This window comes from Blennius ocellaris, assembly GCF_963422515.1.
Source record: "Blennius ocellaris genome assembly, chromosome: 3".
Lineage (NCBI taxonomy): Eukaryota > Metazoa > Chordata > Actinopteri > Blenniiformes > Blenniidae > Blennius > Blennius ocellaris.
In genome coordinates, this window is record NC_137652.1 from 16,373,946 (window position 1) to 16,394,074 (window position 20,129).

The following is a 20,129-nucleotide window of genomic DNA, read 5'->3' on the forward strand; positions in this document are numbered from 1 at the left end:
ATAACCAAAGGTTTGACTTACGTAGAGTGATAAATTTAAGTTCTTCCTAATCACACAATGTTTTGTTTTTCATGTGTTTCCTTCGGTATCCATCGAAAAAGAGACCTCTCAAGGGACATCCTCATTACAGGTTAAATCAAAAAGTAAAAAGTACACCATGCAAAGGGTGGTACAGGTGTCACCATACCATCATTGTGTTTCAATTTTAATTAATAGCAGGGACACCAACTCTCACACACCCAGAGTGAAAGTCAGATTGTGAACTTTGATTAGTGCTTTGTCCCTGAGTATAGCCCTGCAACTGTTACTCTCACCGGCATGCGCCACAGCTTTATTTATAATTGGCAATTGCATTTTCATTCATTTTTTGGGGCATATTGTATTGATATTGAGGACAGAATGTTTTCAAACAATGAAACTATCTTTAAAATATTGAAGAAAAGATCCTAAAAATTCAGATTTATTCCCAAGTACACACATTGACAAGTAGTGCTTTACAGAGGAGATTAAACATATACATCTATTCAATAAAATAGATGTAGGAACAAGGTAACTGTTATAAATATGAATGATAGACCTCTATAAAGATGGCATCTTTTTATCCTTCGCTGAACTCTCTTCTAAATATGACTTACCGAACTCCCACCTTTTTCGTTTTTTCCAGGCGAGAGATTTTGTAAAGAAGCAGTTCCCACACTTCCCAAATCGCCCTCCGGAAACTTTGATCGACACTTTGCTATCAATGGGCCCCAATCATAAAAAGTGCATCTCCGTACTATACACCTCCTTACGTTCAATTGCCCCAAACCCCTTATCATTAATTCGAGCTTCATGGGAGAGTGATTTAAATATGAATATAACCGAGCAACATTGGAACTCCGCCCTGAAGTTGGTCCATTCCTCCTCGATATGCGCCCGCCATGGCCTCATCCAATGCAAAATCCTCCACAAAGTTCACTATACCAATTCAAGACTATCTAAAATCTATCCCTCTGTTAGCAATATCTGCACTCGATGTAAACAATCTCCTGCTGATCATATTCATATGTTCTGGTCTTGCCCTAAGCTATGTTCTTTTTGGGAGAGTATTTTCAACACTATAGGAGGGGCATATGGTCAGACAATTCCTCCTAATCCGTTATCAGCTATATTCGGCCTCTCCCCTGACACCACATTTTCTAAGTCATTAAAACATTCTGGTGCCTTTACGACCTTGTTGGCCAGGCGACTCATTTTGTACAATTGGAAGTTGGCTCACCCCCCATCATATGCTCGTTGGATTAAAGAAGTCCTCTACAATCTAAAATTGGAAAAACTCCGGTTCTCGTTAAAGGGCTCTACTGAAACGTTTCAGAGTTTGTGGAATCCCTTTCTGTTGTACATCAAGTCTCTTGATTTATCCCCAGATCCTGATGAGGAATGATCTCTTCTATTTATTTATTTATATGTTTATTTTATTTATTTATTTATTAAAATTTTCCTCCCCCCAATCTTTAATGTCTGTCCTTTACGTGGTATGAGTGTGTGTGCGAATGTCTATGTTTGTATCGTAGGTTTGTGCCATGTGTCCAAGGTTATATGACCTGAGTGGGGTGGGTGGGTGAAGGGAGGGGGGCATGAGGGGCTTTATTATTTTTGAAATGTACCATTTCATTTACATTTGTTTTGAAAAATGTCAATAAAAAAGAGTTGGAATAAATATGAATGATAGCAATGTATTTATGTTGCAGCATTTGGACACAAGGAAATGCGCAGTGTTTTACAAATAAATAAGAAATGCAATAAAATGAGAACGAATTAACTATATTCTAAGTATATTAAGTAATAATAATAATTATTATTATTATTCTTATTATTATATTATTATATTGTGTAGGTGACGATGTTTTGTTTTATTTTCACGTCTTTTTTGTTTGTCCGTTTGTTTTGAGGCGTCGTAGTTGTCACGTGGCAATGTGACGTGTAACACCCCGGAAGTAACCAAAAGACAACAACACTCGCCGCTGCATGTGTAGTAAGTGAACTGACGAATATTTGTCCTCTATTTCTGTAAAACCTGGCGTGAAAATACGTCTAACTTTTGAGTACATCCATGTGTACGCGGGCGTTATTTTTGCTGTTTCGTGCACGCCTGCAGTAGAAGTGTTGCGTGTGGTTTGCGTTAGCTGGTTATTCGATGTTTTCCCAGCATCTTTAACTTCTCCTCTTCCTCCTCCTGCACCGTTTCCCCCTCACAGCTGCTCGTTGAAGCGCCATGGAGGCTCGCTTCACCAGGGGCCAGTGTGCCATCCTGGAGCGGCCGCTGAGCCGTCCGAAGACCGAGGTGAACGTGAGCGCCTTCGCCCTGCTCTTCTCGGAGGTGGCGCAGTACTGCCAGAGCCGCGTGTACTCCGTGTGCGAGCTGCAGGCGCGCCTGGCCGGCCTGGGTCAGCGCGTGGGGGCCAGTCTGCTGGACGTGCTGGTCCTCAGGGAGAAGAACGGCAAGAGGGAGACCAAAGTGCTAAACATCCTGCTGTTCATTAAGGTGTGTGTGTGTGTGTGTATGTGTGTGTGTGTGGTGTAAGATATATATATATATATATATATATATATATATATATATATATATATATATATATATATATATATATATGATCTTTGGAATCCAAAAAGAAACTACCTCACATTATTGATCAGAAGATGTGTTATCACACGTATATAAACAAAGGTATAAGTAGGTGCATGAACGGGGCTTCAAGTAAACATCACAAACAGTGAAATGCATCAATCTAGTGCATGACAGTGTTTACTGTCTTTGCAAATTCAGCAGCATTTAAAAAAAAAAAAAAATTCACTCCCCCCCTCCCTCAAAGTGTTTATCAGGTCAAACAGACAACAATATGCTCCAACTGTTTATTCTTCTTCTCCTCTCCCCTCATTGTGGGAAATACCTTGTAAAAGTGTAACTGCACAGTGCAAAAGCTTAATTTTATTCATGTTCTAGTTTTTACCGCTTTTCTAAGTATTTGTTTGCATCCTCATAAAACAAGTGGTGATTTCTCACTTTATAGTTATTGGTGAAGCTTTAGGTACATCTCTCGTCCTTCTGGGTTTGCTCTAAATCCTCATGTTCCATTAGATTTGTCAAAGTGTATAGAATCACAGGTGCAGTATAATCTAACTGAAACAAATCCAACTATGAATGTGAATATAGTGAACATGAACTTTTCAAATGTCAGTTGAGTTAATAAATACGCGTGGCCCATTGTATTTCTTTTAATGTAAACACGTGACCTTTCACCTGCTTCCTCTCTCTATCTCTCTCTTTTTTTTAATTTTACATTCAACAGGTATCCGTATGGAGGGCGCTGTTCGGTAAAGAGGCGGACAAGCTGGAGCAGGCCAACGACGACGACAAGACGTACTACATCATCGAGAAGGAGCCACTCGTCAACACCTACATCTCTGTCCCCAAAGAGAATAGCACCTTGAACTGCGCAGCCTTCACCGGCGGCATTGTCGAGGCCATCCTCACCCACAGCGGCTTCCCCGCCAAGGTGACGGCCCACTGGCACAAGGGCACCACGCTCATGATCAAGTTTGATGAGGGTGTGATTGCCAGGGACAAAGCACTGGAAGGCAGATAGGTTATTATATACAGGAGGATGAGGGTGACATGGTTTTACGGTGGCAGTCGGACTGAGTGAAGAAGAGAATGTCAAAATGTCTGCCATCATTTTTTTTTCATTGAATTTCACTTGATTGATGCTCAAGAATTGTTGAAGGATTTGTTTGCGCTGTCCTTCAACCAAAGAAATTATACAGGGAGCCAAGCTGGAGGGACTTTTCCCCCCGAAAGCCCTGAACGTGAGCGCTTTGCGATGAATGTGAGGAATTTAAGTATTACCAAAGCATATTTATTGGGGGTTTTTTTCTGTTTTTCATGGAAAATGGAAGAATTCATGACAAATTCAGATTGTTAATAATATGAGAGGAGTCTGTATATGTGAAATATTTGGTCAAGCTTATTACTTATGCGATTTTCACAACAACTTCCCACCTCAACGGTCAATGGAAAATTCTACCAGGATAGTTAGTGTGTTACCACATCTGAGAAGGTGCATCATCTTCTGTTTTTGTTTTTGTTTTGTTTTTATTCCTAATGAGATTATAGCTGTCTATAAACATTTGTCCTCTTTAGATCAGCATAACCCTCAGGTGGTTTCGCTCCAAGCATTATGGGTGGTGTACACTAAATGTGATGTCGGATAACACCTCTGTATTGGTGTGATTACATGTAAATAAATTCATAAAGACATATTTTTGGATTTCCAGGATGCCCTTGATTTCTAAACTACTTGCAAAAGTTTTTATACCCCTTGAATATTTCCAGGTTTCGTTGCATCAAAACCACAGATGGGAATTTGAATGTGATGCTAAAAATACCTTCACATTTGTGGTTGTCACATTGCAACCAGAAATGTGAACGTATATTATCATCGGTTTTCTTCTATTGAATGGAAGAATATTGATAATTTGGAACTAAGTATCTTCCACGAGAACAGTTCAGCCGCTTGATAATACATGAAGCACATAAGGCCAACAGCCTCAGTTAATGTTTGTGCTGCTTACATTTAGCAGTGACAAATAGCATTTAGAGGTCACACTTCATTAACCAAGGGCAATCATGGATGACGGTGTCAAAATATAAACGATATGAATGATGCCCGATATTTTGCAAAGGTGTGTTTGAGAAACAGAACCAAATCCAGTGGTTCCAGCTGACTGGATAAGCCTGCCTCCATCATCAGCTCCTGACTAGTGGGTTTTAAAGCTGTGGTGGTAAAAAGGACACTGAACATAGTTTTGTGAATAATGGATCATACTGACCACCCTCTCCACCACATGCTGAACAGACAGCTCAGCATGCTTTCTAACGGACTCCTGTAGCTGCAGGGCATCCTCACTGCCAGCCACAGTGACTTTGCACAATGCACTTTGGACTCGCAACACAAACATTTTACACCATTTACTGACGGTAGACTGGACTGTGTGACGGACACCAAAGCCGTTTACAAGAAAGGCCAAAGCTGTCTCTTTTTATTGAAGCAGTTCAGATCCTTCAACACTGCTGAAGCCATTCCGTGAGTCTGTGTTGGCGAGTGATAATATCGTCAATGCTGGGTGAGGGTGGCCGACACCAACAGACTCAACAAACTCACGAGAAAGGCCAGTGACATGGTGGAGGTGGAGATTGGTTCTGTACAGGTGGTCTTGTAGACTCAGGACATAGTCCAAACTAACATCTGTCCTGATCGATGTCTCTCTCCCCCTCCTGGTATTCTGGTCAGCAGCAGGAGCCCCTTCAGCAACATATACTTCCTTCCTGTGGCCATCAGACTTGAAGACGTCTTGTAACTGGTGTTTGTTGTGTTTTCACCATCAATCCATTTCCATCCATACATTGGTCACTGTTAAGCCTTGTGTGTATAAATATTTAATGTTCACGTATTTAATTTATATTCTGCCTCATTTCATATTCTAGCATTGTGTGGAGCAGCATTCCAAAAAGATTTTCCCTATTTAATAAAGTATTTTCTGTTCTAACGTTGATAAAAGCTATAGCCACAGTCATAGTGTATTTACACAGCAAAAAACATACAGTTTAGTTTTTACGTTTGCACAATTCCGCAGAGTTCCACATTTGCAGTTTTGAAAATGTTTTAACACTCCTTGTTGTTTGCTCGTTTACGTATTTTATGCCATCTCACTTTCATGTCTGTATTTTGATTGTCCTGCCTAAAAACATGCTCCGGCAACAAAACCGTTTCCGTGATGGCGATTAAACAAAGTGCAACGTATCGATCGATGGATTGATCGATCACGACGTGTTCAAAACAAGTTGATCCGAAAATGTGCCTGATTAACCCAGTGGGCTGCACTGAGGCTGCAGGCTCTGCGCGTGCAGTCGCGAGGGCTGAGCTGTGTCCGGTCACGTGACCAGGCCGGGCGGAAGAGTGTGTCAGGTCGGGCGGAGGAGGAGCAACTCGACCCGGCTGCTGCTGCTGCCGCCGCCGCTGCAGCTACTTGTGTTCGCCCGTAACACTCACAAACTGTTATAAGCACTTTATGAAACGCACACTCCAGTTTCCATCGTCGACCTTAGCGTTAGATATCTATGTCTTGTTTCTAAACCGGTGACTTCATGGCTGCGGCAGGACCCCGGGACTTCTCCGGTAACGTACCGCCGACATTTAACCATTTAATTGGTGTGTTTACAGATTGCTTAGCCGACATTGGTTTTCTTTGACATGTTTGTGCTTATTCGTGCGGGTGTTTGTGGAACTTCTGCCACTTTTTTTTTTTTTTAATTGCTCTTTTAAGTCGTTGATTCGTCAACGACTGCAGCGGTTATAGTCATCTGAGCTCCTGCTGTCATCACATGTGTTTACATCATGGAGCTCTGAACTCTGCACAGGTTCTCTTCTCCCTCGCTCTTCCTCGTAGATTCCAGATTCGAATTATTTATGGTTGTATATGTGTGATTTTATTCCCCCCCCCCCCCCCCCCCGCACCTTGTTTACAGTCAAATAACAAAGCAAAGATACCATTATATCCCTGAGCGCAGCAGCCTGCAGTAAAAACCTGATGTGGGTCAGACATGCTCTTTTATTATTGTATTTACACGAGTATGCACACACTGTCTGCATTTGTACCATACAAACCATACCGTGTACCCCCCAAACTCTCACCGTACTCTTGCAGCGTCACTCACATCAAGTAGTATTTGTTTATGTATTTATTCAATATTTTTTGTTGAACTCTGAACCCTCCTCAGTATAATATGTTTTTATCAACTGGTGGGCTCTTCTCTGCTGCTGCTTTTTAGATACCGGTACTATTAATTTTAAACAAATCTATAGGATTAAAAAAAATTTTTAAATCTGCACCTTTTGCACCCAGGCTTCTTTAAAAGTTGTAGATGATCTCTACACACGTAATCTGAAAAGTGTTGTAGCATGACATATTTCATATAATTTTTAACATGTCTTTTATTCAATTCAACCAATCACTTTATGGTGTTTTTTTTTTCATGTACCCATTTTATAGGAAATAGGCACATTACCATTTGTTGATCACACATTTTATGACCTGCCTTTGTCTCATTTGGAACTTATGCTTCCTATTTTTGATTCCTGGTAATTGTGTGTTTGTTAGACCGAACTTCAACAACACCTATTGCAGACTATAATCAGAAGATCATTATGAGGTGTAAATGGACTCAGCTTACTGGTAGGGAAGTGTCAGAGGTTGTAGCTGTCACTGTGGTGACTGTGTTGTTTTGGAATAAGCTTTTTGTTAATAATTAAGCAGTGAACATCACTTCACACCGGTGTACCAAATCAACCACATCTATCTGTCTTAACGCTCTCTGGCATTATAGTCACTCTCTTTTAGAAGCTGGCAGAGTTTTGGCAAGTCTGGATAAAACTTGAATTCATTGAGTAGAAAAAAAATGCGATTGACGCTACAAGTATAGTTTCGACCTCGGAACCAGTAGTTTGACGGATTATAACATTTTAACAAGACTTTGACATGGAGTTTAGAAATAATAAGCAGACACTGAGAAATGACATACGGATTTAATGAGTCACGTATGCTGATACGTGCCGGTTTGTTCAAGCATCACGCAGTTTATTCACAATAGCCGGTTGATACAGTTCCACAGATATCATTGAACATTTTGATATATTGCACTGTTCTAAGTCACTGATTGATCTAGTTTGAGAAAAGCTTCCCTTCATCATATTATTTCATCTGTTTTATCTGCCTCAAATATTTATATCTAAATAAAGCTGATGAAGTCGTCTTTGAGAATCAATATGTTCTTCATAAATTCAAATGATTAACCATGTAAACTGATTTTGCAGCTGCTCAAGCAGCAGACACGATACAAGTGAAAGCCATTTACTTCGTAGCCCTCAAGGAGTATTATCTTCAACTCATTTTTGACCAGAGAAGATGTGCATCAACAGTTTTTCACTCAGCATCTTCGAAGCAGAGCAGATGTTGACTTTGTGTTTCACGTCATTTTGCCTTGATTATGGTACTTTTGTTGACTTGTGGCATGTGGTCCAGGTCTAATGTGATGTGCGGTGGAGCGCGATCGCACACTGCATGAAAAACAACATCCCATAGAACCTATTGCAGTGATCTTAGTGTTTTTCAATATGTCTATTGTGAATATTGATAGTGCGCTGACATTAAACATGCAGCATATTCTGTAGCCTCAATTGAAATATTTCTCGTTTTTGCCCCAACGATTGTGTTATGTTTGGTGTTGTCCTCTTGTTATAGCTCATGTGTAGTACATGTTTGTTTGAGCCTTTCCTGTGGCGACTGCCTGAGGGCAGCAGCTCAAACTGCGACGAGTCTCTTGTCATATTAGTGTCCTCTTGGGCTGAGAAGTATATTGCTGCTGTATCGATCCTCTGCGGCGCTTTCCCCCATCTGCAGCTTTGCATGTGACATAACGTGCTTTGTTTTGTTTTGTTATTCGTGTGAATTTATATCTCTTATTCCTGTTATTCTCTGATCACGACGCCACACGAGTAATTCAACCAAATGCTTTCGTACTCAAAGCATCGCATTCCATGTAAAGCGCCACCTCTTACCGACAGACAAGCCAGAGCACTGTTTGTCAGTCGTCCATCTCGTTTGTTCAAACTATTTCCCTTTTAGCTTTTTCGATGAGCGGAAGCCTCGAAGTCTCAACCTGTGGGTGGCCTCCTGCCGCAGACAGCCACTCGATATGTTGATAGATATTCGGCACGGTTGACGCACAGGTTGCCGCATCAGTGTGGCTGCAAACCGGAAGGGCCAGATGCTTTCGTACGCTTACTGAGGCCGAGTGACTCAAAAGTGTCAAACACAGTGACACGCTCAATGTCCCGCACGCACTTCTGTTTGCGTGATCGCTATCGGCCATGACGACCGACACTGATCCGAGATAGGACCGAGTCTCGCACCCACTGTTTGCAAGGGAATGAGAAGTGATGAGATGCTTTGGGCTGGTGAGTTCCCCTCACTGAGGCACGCAAACCTCGGTCACAAAGGTTATTCTGCTGGTCAGTCTGTTAATAGCATTGTGGTTGAGTGTTATTCATGTCACTGGGTTAGAAACAGGTGTTGCATGAATGCAGGAAGTGACCCTCTATCAATATTTCATCGGGCGACCTTGTGTGGTTGTCATTCAATATCAGGCCACTGTTTGAGGAGAATCTCCTACATTTCAGTCACACTTGACCTGCAGCTACTGAGCAAGTCCATGTTTCTCCATTAAACTCGATTGAGGATCTTAACAACGTCAAATTGAAGTAAATACGCCGAACGCCTGTTTTGATCAGTTAAGGCAGAAATCTGTAACACTGATTGCTCTCATGCAACTTATGGACAAAATGTAAAAAAAAAATGTGAGAATTCGAACTGTTAAATCGAAGTCTTCAAGCCAGGAATAGAATAAAACTGCTGAAGTGACAGCAAACTAAATGGGTTAAATAAACCTTTGTCCTAGTCGTCACAGAAATGATTTCACAGACTACGGTTTTAAAAGAACTTTAATTTTCACGTAAAATACTAATGAATTGTTGAAATTTGAGTTTGTTCTGTCCGTGTTATTCACAATGGTTGCAAAACAAATGTCCTTGGGTAACTTTGGCCCAATATAGTCTGAGATAAAAAAAAAAAGTAAAAGTAAAAGTTTCTTTTATAACTCACAGTAAAGATATAGAAACTTAGATCAATGAGGTCAAAAGTAAAACTGAAATGTTCTTGTAATTTTCAGCAGAATTTAACTTGTTCGAAAAAAGAGCCGACAAGTAGTGATGATATATGGAAGATGACAATATTTATGAGTGTTGTTTGAATGGTAATTTTTTGTGCAGGGAATAGTTTAACATGAAACTAGAAGAGCAGTGGGTAAAAACATTCACTGAAGTGAATCAGAGGGTGGCTTTTCTGCACTCAGGGTTCAATTCTACTGTATCTGCTGTGATTCAAACAGCACGTTAAAACTAAATGAGGCAGACAAGCTAAACATAATGAGAACATTGTGTGAAATCAACATAATAGGCAGACTAACTACGAAAATTGTTTGGAGCTCCTTCTGAACTTTCGTCACCGTCGTTCATCGTTTTTTTTGCTGAGTAATCGTCGACACCGGTGGCCTAATGATCTTGTTTCACTTCTCCTTTCCATTGGATAAGTCAGCTAAAGTCCGTGGTTTTCCCTGCCGACTCACAGTTTCTGCCTCATCTGTTTTCATCCTGCTTCAGCACGATAGACTAATAACCAGCCATCAGTCGTCACATGATGTGCAAGGATGTGTAAACCCCTGCTTTTGAGCGACACAGCCAGTCTGTTTATGAACACAAAATGAACAAACAGCCCAGAGGACCTTGTTCTCCGTTCTTTCTTATAGCTGCCGGGTCAAGTGAGTCACTAACATGTGACTGGAGTTACGTTTGATAAGCCTGCTCTGTGTGGCTTTCATGTAAAATGTGACCACTCGTTGTGAAGACTCCCAACTCAACTTTATTTCTTAACGCTCTTTAAAAACAACCACTGCTGTACACAAAAAGACGGGAACTTTTAAAAGCATGAGGTGCAATCAGTAAAAAAAAGAAAAAGAAAAGATAGTTCATTCAGTGTGTGCAGACATGAATCTTTAAAAAAAAAAATGGAATCACAGTTTGTGATATATCAGTTTTAGAGAAAAGTCTACTTCCAACCTCTAAATCAGTTCACGCATTATTTTGCATGTCTTAACATGAGGATATTTGAATTTATTACATGTAGGACTAAGTTGTTGTTGGTTTTTTTTCTGGTAGAGATAATTGTGAAATGCTGATGAAACCTCTCTATGTAGCTACTCAGACTTGTCATTGTGTGATCTAATTTTATTATTCTAGTCATTTGTTTGTTTTGACTGGTTTTTGTGCTTTTCATCACCACAAATCTGATTAAGTTTCCAGAAAGCTTTAATTGTTTTAAACCTCTCTCTCTCTCTCTCTCTCTCTCTCTTTCTCTATTAGAGCAAGAAGACCTGTCCTCTTCACGGCCTCATTACAGTTCAGCGGACAGCCGCGGCGAGCACGAACAGCAAGGCAACAGCCATGACGGCAACTGCAACAACCACAGGTTCCCCACGGCAACGGCCGGTCAGTGGGCCGCGGCCGATCAGGGCGAGGAGGCCATCCGCAGGAAGCTGAAGTACTTCTTCATGAGTCCTTGCGACAAGTATCACGCCAAGGGCCGCAAGCCTTATAAACTCGTCCTGCAGCTGCTCAAGATCATCATCGTAACGGCTCAGGTGAGTCGCGTGGCCACACCTTGACTTTCAAACAATCTGATTGTGATTGACGGGGGATCCATTTTTTTTTTTTTTTGTCAAATCTGCAAAATATCTGTCTTGTCTTCTATGGGCACTGGCGGTGAAGGCAGAGTACACGATCGCTCCGAGAGGCTAATTGAGAGTGACCAGTTAACCTTGAGTGCCTTGACCACCTTTTCCCTTCACCTGTAAATTGGTTTTTTTTTTTGGCTGGTTTTTTTTTGACACGTTTGCTGCAGCTCGTGCTGTTTGGCCTCAGCAACCAGGTGGTGGTGAATTTCAAGGAGGAGAACACCATGACCTTCAAACACCTCCTTCTCAAGGACTATGATGAGTCGTCAGACGACACTTTTGCCGTTTACACGCAGCAGGACGTGTACGACCACATCTTCTATGCTGTGGAGCAGGTGAGCTCTTCTTACTCAGCTTAAATTATAAACATACACAATCACTCAATGAAGTAATGCCTGCATGTTCAATTGTTACGCGAAAAGTACTATTGGGTACATTGAGGATTTCTTTCCTCGGATAATCTATTTTATTAGAGTTTCATCACTTACGCATGAATAACATAACAAAATATAAAGGATTTGTACTCTTTAAAGAGCAAAATAAGGGAAAATAAAGGTTTAAATTGGCACACCATTTGTTATAAAACAAAACAGATGTAATTCAGTTTTACGAAATGTATTTTTGGGGGATCCATCAATCCAATGTCTGCTGCTTTGGAGCTTAATTTTAAATGATCAAACATGAAACTGATGTTCACTGGGCTGGCGAGTCATTCCTGAGTGACAGAGCCCTGATATGTCACGCCTCTGTAGTAGGAGTGTACCACAAGGACCTGAATTCACTACTGGCCTCATGGAGAACTAAATATTTAGAAACCTTAAATAAAGCTTTTCAGTTGTCCATCATCAGTGGTAAAAAAAAAAAAAAAATCTGCTTATGAGAAAAGAGATAGGGAGGCTGATTTCTGCCTCTTTTGTACCAGTCGTTGAGATCAGATAACCCAGGGGAAAAGTATATTATGGACTCGTTTTTGATACAAATAGTTATATTAGGATTCGTAAACCTCCATCCACATAAATACTAAAAATGATGACGGAGGTTTTTCTCATTGTTGATTTCACACCACTCGATACAAGTATGTGAGGATAAAACCCAAACTTGCTGGCTTTCCGAGAGTTAAAAGTATTCGAAAACAAAAATGACCGGACTGCATTTTTCAGATTTTCTTGTCGCCGCTTCTCCTTCTGCGACTTGCTGGTGGACAAAGAAAGATTGTTACAAACAGCCTGCAGTTACGCTGAGTAAGATTCGTATCTCTGAACTGATTTGGATCTTCGGGCAGGTTCGGAGACGACGGCAGCTTTCCGTACCGTGCCCGAGTCTCTGCTCTAATGTTCATTTGAATGTTTTTTTTTTTTTTCGACTTTAAAAATGAGTAGTGCATCCAGACGCTTTGACTTTTTTTTTTGAGACTGAACCAAAGTGAAGAGTCTTTAAATAACACAAAACTTTAAGAACATAAAGAAATGAGTGCGTTTCAAATCTGTGACGGGTGGATTTCGTGATCTTCACCTCGTTTTGTCAGTGTATCTCGGGTCATTCTGAGCTCGTCTCCTTTTCAGTATTTGGCCTTACCGGAGACCACGGTGGGTCGCTACGCGTACGTCTACGACGTTGGCGTGAACGGCAGCGCCCTCTCCCTCTGCCAGCAGTACTACAGGAAAGGGAGCATCGACCCAGCCAACGACACCTTCAGTATCGACCCGCACATCATGACAGGTATCTGAAGGTCCTCTGCTAATGCGTGGCGGCTGCAGCAGGCAGTGAACAACCAATTAGATAAGACATGTGACACGACTCTAAATAGAGAATTCGTACACTGAAAGTGCACCGTGGACATTTCTGTCGTTGTATCTCGGCAAGAACAGCAGGTAACTTGTCAGATTCACACAAAAAAAAAAAACCACACACACAGGTGTTAGTGCAGACAAGGGAGAGAAAATGAAGATAAATCATGCTTCCTTCTCCGCTGACATGAATTTTATCGCCTCAGAGGTGAAACCGAGTGCATTAATCTGAAGATGACAGCCGTTGCCCGAGGGGGGGGGGGCATCACAAATGCTTCTATCAGCTCAAACACACGTGTCAGAGGATTGTATGAAAATCTTTCCTCCGCTGTCAAGAGTGTGTTCAAACAGTGCGCCACCCAGACCCTCGGAAATAATTGATTAAAATGTCAGAATGACAGCGAGCACTTAGGCTTCACTTTAGTCACACACCACGGCAGTTCTGTGTGTGTTTGAATGTACAATTCTGGGTACTGCTTCATCTACTGAATGCAGTATTTAAATATCGAGTAATGCAAAAAAAAATTGTTCTTTAGATTTTGAAAAAAAATGGGATCCATGAAATGTATTGTAACCTGTACTAATACAATGTATGATCAAATGATGTTTTCTTATATATTTCACCATTAAAAAGCCGTTTATGAACATTTATCGAGGTGTATGAAGTTATTCGACGTTAAGTATGAAGAACTTATGACTTAACAGAAAGTATGTTTTATTCAAACACGGCTTTAATAAAAAAACAATAACGCATTCATATGAGGAATGGATTATAATTGTTCGTGTTTTCCTAAAAACATTTGAAATATCTTTTACCTGTTAAAACTACATTTTGATGTAAATTGTGGCTCGTGTGTATTTTTTTGTGTAAAAGTTTATGTCACAATCCCTACTCCAGTGAGAGATTCAGTTGACTTTTTGTTTTTTTTTACTTCCTCATATCAGTGGGTCAGGTTGAACCAAAGTAAGAGGAAATGGCATAAACACAGGAAACATTGTTTTATCATCCTCATTTGCCTCATATTGTATGTACTCTATTTGCAATGCTGTAAATGATTTTGATGACTTATCCTTGTTTGTTTCTTTTTTTTTTTCTGAGTGCTTTTTTTCATATAGAGGAAAGGTTTAAAAAAAGGAACCAAAATAATTGCCAGCATTTAGCCAACATGACTTTGCCTGCGTATTGTTCTCTGTCTTCAGATTGTGTGGGGGTGGACCCACTATCTGCCCCACCAACTCCACTCGCCAGCAGCTACAAGAACTTTACGCTCAAGTTCCACAAGTAAGGCTTCATTTTTTTTTTACACAGCTTTCTCCACTGATGAGATCATTATGACATTCAAAAAAAAAATTGCTTATCTCCACACATATACACACCCACGCACGCAGGTGTGCTTAGGTTCTACAAGCGTGTTATGTATCTGGTTATATTCTCTCACCATAGTAGCATAAAAATAATGTGCACTTGTCAAGCGTGTCCTTTATTTGATTCCCCTTTTTCCAGGTTCATTAATGTTACTATAAAGTTCCAGTTGAAGGCGATCAATATACAAACTATCATCAACAATGAGATCCCAGACTGCTACACCTTTGCCATAACAGTGAGTACTTGTATACCGCAGTATAATTCAAGGGGGCCTTGTCACTGATGGCGACGGTTTGATTCCAAGGACTGTGGACAGACTCTTAGTAGAAATACCCATGGTCTGTCATTTTATACGAATTAGATGTTATACACAAAGCATAATATTAATCCTGGATCATGTTTGTACATACATTTTGCTTAGTTTGTTACAATGGGACTGAATGATATTACTCTGTTTATCTAGTTACTTAAAGAAGTATATTTTACAATATTTTCTACTAACATCCACACAACCAAGGTGAGTTATCACTGCAGTTCATTACATCCCACAGTTGAAGTATGATGCCAGCTGGCATTAAAAATGACCCAAATAAAAGTGTTTTATCTTCAGTGTTTAGAGCTGGAGTTCAGTTATTTGACTGTCAGGAAACAATTATTTTACATCAAAATACATTTAACTTCGTACAGACATTGTAACTCTGGTGACCGTTGTGCTGGTTTTCTTTCTCCGGCTAGATACTTTTCGACAACAAGGCTCACAGTGGAAAGGTGAAGATCCGATTACAAAACCAGGCGTCAATAAAGGAGTGCAAGGACCCGAGCGTCTCGGGACACGGTGAGACTCGAGATCACCAGATGGTTTCATTTACAGCCGAAGATGAGACACAAGCGTGCAAGTAAAAACGTGAAATCAGTGATTCGACTCGGAAGAAAAGCAGAGGAGTTTTGAGAATGAGAGGAAATCCATTTTAAATAGACGTGTACGTTTCCAAAGTTTTTATTCTTCCGTCTTTTGAACTTACAGCTGAGAACTACACGAGAGTGGCGTTCGACATCGCCGTGGCTCTGGTGTGCGTGCTCTCACTGTCGCTGTGCGGTCGCTCTATACTGCGAGGCGTCGTGCTCCAACAGGTAAAGGGAGTCTTTTACCACCTGAACATCGCCGGCAACTGCATAAAAGCTTTGGCTTCTTGTAAGCAGGTTAACAAATTCATGCTTTGCATTGGACGGATACTGAATTAAGTTGCCATTAAAAGCTTCTAAATCGGTACGAAAATTGAATCGTGGGGATTTGTCATATTTAAACGACTGTTTCTATTGAGCATTTTTGAGTGACTTACAGTTTCGGCTCCCTTTCGTCCCCATTCCTCAGGAGTTTGTGCGCTTCTTCAGAGAGACTCTGGATCGTCAGGTCTGCTGGTCCGATCGGTTCGAGTTCATCAACGGCTGGTACATCCTCCTTATCGTCAGTGACGTCCTCACCATCACCGGCAGCGTCATCAAAATGGGCATCGAGTCCAAGGTCGAACGTCGCTGACAGTTTTCCATCAAACTTTTTCCCACCAAAATGCACTGCGAGCTTTGTGCTCAGCCACAAGTCTCTTTTCTCCCCCAAACAGACTATGTCCTCCTATGACATCTGCGGTATCCTGCTGGGGACCTCCACCCTCTTGGTGTGGGTGGGAGTCATTCGGTACCTCACGTTCTTCCAGAAGTACAACGTAGGTCACGGGTGCACCGAAAAGTGTCTGCTTGATGGAAAAAAAAAAAAAAAAAGTTGTAAAATCGTTGGCTTTGTCTCCTCCGCTCTCGTCTCACTGGATCCGTCGAACTTGGCCGTGCAGATCCTCATCGTCACGCTCAGGGCGGCCTTCCCCAACGTGATCCGCTTCTGCTGCTGCGTGGCCGTCATCTACCTGGGCTACTGCTTCTGCGGCTGGATCGTCCTGGGACCCTACCACGTCAAGGTGAGCGCGAACCTTTGTGCGGCAAACAGCAATTTGTTCACACGTGTCCGTTTCTTTTCTTCATCTTTTATTTATATTAATAAGAACAGACCTTTGTGTTCTTAATTTGACTAAAGTCACATTAGTAAAGTTTACATAATTTTTTTCTTTTATGGCCACAATCGTGTTTTTGGTTGGTTTTTTTTCTATGTGTAGAGGTTTATGGTCATATAACATTGTAACATCCCCATTGTGTGGCTCTTTTACGGACTGTATACATTAACTATACTCAGAGTTGTGCCTTCTTGGCAATAAATCTTTGAAGAAAGTCTGATTTGAGGCCTGATTTGTAAGGAACATGCATTTGTGGGATGAGCAGTAGAGGTGAGAGGTTTTAATGTGTGAACTATTGTGTTTTCACATGCCTTCTTGCTGTTTAAGGCCTGGTTGTAAAAGGGGATTATAATATGTAAATATAAGAACAATCAAAGATTTCTGACATCTGTCAAAGTTAAAAAAAAAAAAAAAAAAAACTTTCCGGATCACCTCCAGAAAATAATGGAATCTTCCATGACCTAATATCTATTTGAGGTGAAAATTGTGACAAAATCCATGCAGAAGTTCTGACATAATCCTGCCAACAGACAGATATACAGATAAACAAATATACACCAATGATTTTATTACGTCCTTGGCTGACATAATAAATCGAACTAAAATTCGATGAAGAACAAAGAAAAAAAGTCAACGATATATTTCTGTCCTCAAGAATGAGCAGTGAATATACATGAAAATGGGGTCATTTGAGCTCAGTATATCCGGTTATACAGACCCTGTTATAGAAAACATAAATCTTTCATTCTTACTTGCAATGGCAGCCTTGTATGAATGCCGCAGTCCTTATTTCCTCAAATGTGTTCTTCTGGCATAACGGACACTGGTCAGGTCGGTCTAGAAAAACATGTCTTCACATCCTATTTATTTTAGAAAGCTCTGGTTTCTTCGTCGACACTCGGCCACCCACGGAAAAGGGATCGGTGAAACTTGAGAGTCAACTGAACCCAGCATTTCGTTCAGTCTGCACACAAAATGCCAACACATTTGAGAGAGGAACTGAGAGAAGTACTGTATTTCCCGCACACTTCTTGTTTTGACCGTCTGTCATTATTTCATTGCAGCGATTTTAAAGTTGTTTGAGTATTATTTTTGATCGTCCAAGGGATGTTGAGCCCCTGAGAAGCTTATCTTACTTCCTCCCTTCAGTTACATCGTTTTGTTTTATAACTGAACTTCCATGAATACATAGAAAGGATGCTTAATGAAAAGTGTCCTTTTTTGTTTTGTTTTGGGGTTGTTTTTTTTTTAAATATGTTCACACTCACTAGATATTTCACTATAATCTCCGTTACATCTTACCTTTCCAGTTCCGCTCTCTGTCCATGGTGTCCGAGTGTCTGTTCTCCCTCATTAACGGTGACGACATGTTCGTGACGTTCTCCGAGATGCAAGAGACCAGTCCGCTGGTGTGGCTGTTCAGCCAGGTCTACCTGTACAGCTTCATCTCCCTCTTCATCTACATGGTGCTGTCGCTGTTCATCGCTCTCATCACCGGCGCTTACGAGACAATCAAGGTAGCGAAACCACGCGTGTCTTAGACGGACACGTTGACATTTTCACGTAATCAATTCCATTTATGTTGCATGATGTCAGAAAACACACTTTGCTGTCATTTTTGCTGTCACATTTGTTCTTGTTTTTTAAAGATGTCATTATGTGGTTGGTAGAAGACAACGTAAAATACAAACAAATTAAGAGTGTGGATTACATAATCTGTAATAATATATTCTTTAATATATTTCCACAGCATCAAACGCAAGAACCCATTCACATTACAGACCTGCACGCCTTTATAGCTGAGTGTACAGACGCCCCGAATTCGGGGAAGTTCAAAGGTCTGGAAACGTCACCGTGCTCCTTCTTCTGCTGCTGTGACAGGTAGGTGTGTCTCTCACCAACCGAACAATGTGAGGTCGAGGAGCAGCAGGAAAACTATAGCTCGTTGTGGGATCTGTCAATTCATACTGAAGGAATAAAGCAAGAGGCAAAGCCTCAGTGTTCAACGGTAAGAAAAGGACCTAAAACACTATTATATATATATAATATAAACCCCTTTTCTACTGCTGCTCTTCACAGGAACTGATACTGTTTGTTTCTCCTCTCTGTTGCTCTCATGATCAGTCCCAAGTAGAAAACACCTGAAGAACACCAGGTCATGACGCAGAGTAGAATATAAAAGAAGCTGATCGCCTCAATAAAACGTCACTTGAAATCATCATAAAAAGACAGTTGGAAACAATACAGAATATATATATTATATGCGCTACATCAGTTAACTGTACTCTGTAATAAACCTTGCTTGATTGTTAACCATACAATTAAAGAGATACCCCCCCCCCCCCCCCTACAAACTCTGTTTGATCAAAGTTCAAAGTTTTACTTTATTGTCGGTTCTGCTCCACGTGTTCGCATATAGAGAACGAAAATGGCATTTCTCCCACACCCTTGTTGAAAAAAATAGAATACACATGCTGAGATACAGGCTAGAAATATATAAGCTACAAAATATACAGGCTAAGAATATATGAGCTACAAAATATACTTGCTACAGAATATGATAAGTTAATAGTATTAAAAAGTCAAACGAAATAAACGACGATGCAGCTGAGTACGCTTATATACTTTATACAGCGAGGAGCAACCTGTCGTGTCTCAAAGGCCATGTCTCTTTGTTTTAAGTTGATGTTTGTGTTTTCAGGTTTGAAAAGTTTCAAATTTTTCACACTTGAGTACTTTTTTTATTCTCCAATTTTATTCATTGAAATTTCACTGGTGAAATGGTACAGTTTTCCAAAAGTCATTTGTAATGGGCTGTAATGATTTATTTAATTTGAAGAATAAGAAAATGAAAAAGATTCTGCAGTGTCTTTTTGTTTTACAATCTATATATCAGAATTGAATTTATACATGCCGGCAGAAAAAAATAGCTCAGTTCAAACTAAGAAGTGATCATTTCTTAATCGTATTATGAGGTCATGTATTGATGACTTCTTGGTGTGTTTTACTATATAAATCAAATCAGAATACAAGATTGTATCGTGATTTCGTGACTGTTGAGACTCGTTTCCTTGATGTTCCCAGAACAACAACATATGAAGACGTCCTGCTGGTGAACTGAAGTTGACCTCAGGGACCGCAGAAGCCCCTCTACTGCCCCCTGCTGACCGATGTGGCTCACTGCATGCTCCTGAAGCACCCAGGGTCTCCTTCGTGTATCTGTATCTGGGTCAGGCCTAAGCACTGCTGTAGAGGAGATGTCGCCATCATCTGGACCAGCGCTCCGTACCGGGACAGCATTTAAAGCAGCCCTTCTGTTTTTTTAATTCTTTTTTTTTTTTTTTTTTTTTTTTCTGAAGAATCTCAAGCAAGGATTCAGGAGCATCTCAGAATTTCACTGCACAGACATTTCTCTTGTTTTTAAAACAGATGACAGTATTTTTTTTATTTTATTTTATCATGTTTTGTGATGA

At 40.6% G+C, this 20,129-nt stretch overlaps 2 protein-coding genes across 2 annotated transcripts; both read left to right on the forward strand.

Annotated features, from left to right (window-relative positions):
* The first annotated feature begins 1,981 nt into the window (after nucleotides 1–1,981).
* trappc5 (trafficking protein particle complex subunit 5) lies at nucleotides 1,982–4,287 on the forward strand. Its single transcript, XM_080519721.1, has 3 exons — nucleotides 1,982–2,014; nucleotides 2,238–2,524; nucleotides 3,330–4,287. The coding sequence occupies exons 2-3, from the start codon at nucleotides 2,255–2,257 to the stop codon at nucleotides 3,624–3,626; spliced, it is 567 nt and encodes a 188-aa protein (XP_080375847.1). The 5' UTR covers nucleotides 1,982–2,014; nucleotides 2,238–2,254; the 3' UTR covers nucleotides 3,627–4,287.
* Nucleotides 4,288–6,133: 1,846 nt separating this feature from the next.
* On the forward strand, nucleotides 6,134–20,129 carry mcoln1a (mucolipin TRP cation channel 1a). The gene is made up of 14 exons (XM_080520934.1): nucleotides 6,134–6,215; nucleotides 11,073–11,350; nucleotides 11,611–11,778; nucleotides 13,006–13,162; nucleotides 14,431–14,512; nucleotides 14,735–14,831; nucleotides 15,332–15,431; nucleotides 15,621–15,727; nucleotides 15,969–16,118; nucleotides 16,216–16,317; nucleotides 16,441–16,563; nucleotides 17,967–18,173; nucleotides 18,407–18,537; nucleotides 19,741–20,129. Exons 1-14 carry the CDS (start codon nucleotides 6,185–6,187, stop codon nucleotides 19,775–19,777), a joined length of 1,770 nt encoding a protein of 589 aa, XP_080377060.1. The 5' UTR covers nucleotides 6,134–6,184; the 3' UTR covers nucleotides 19,778–20,129.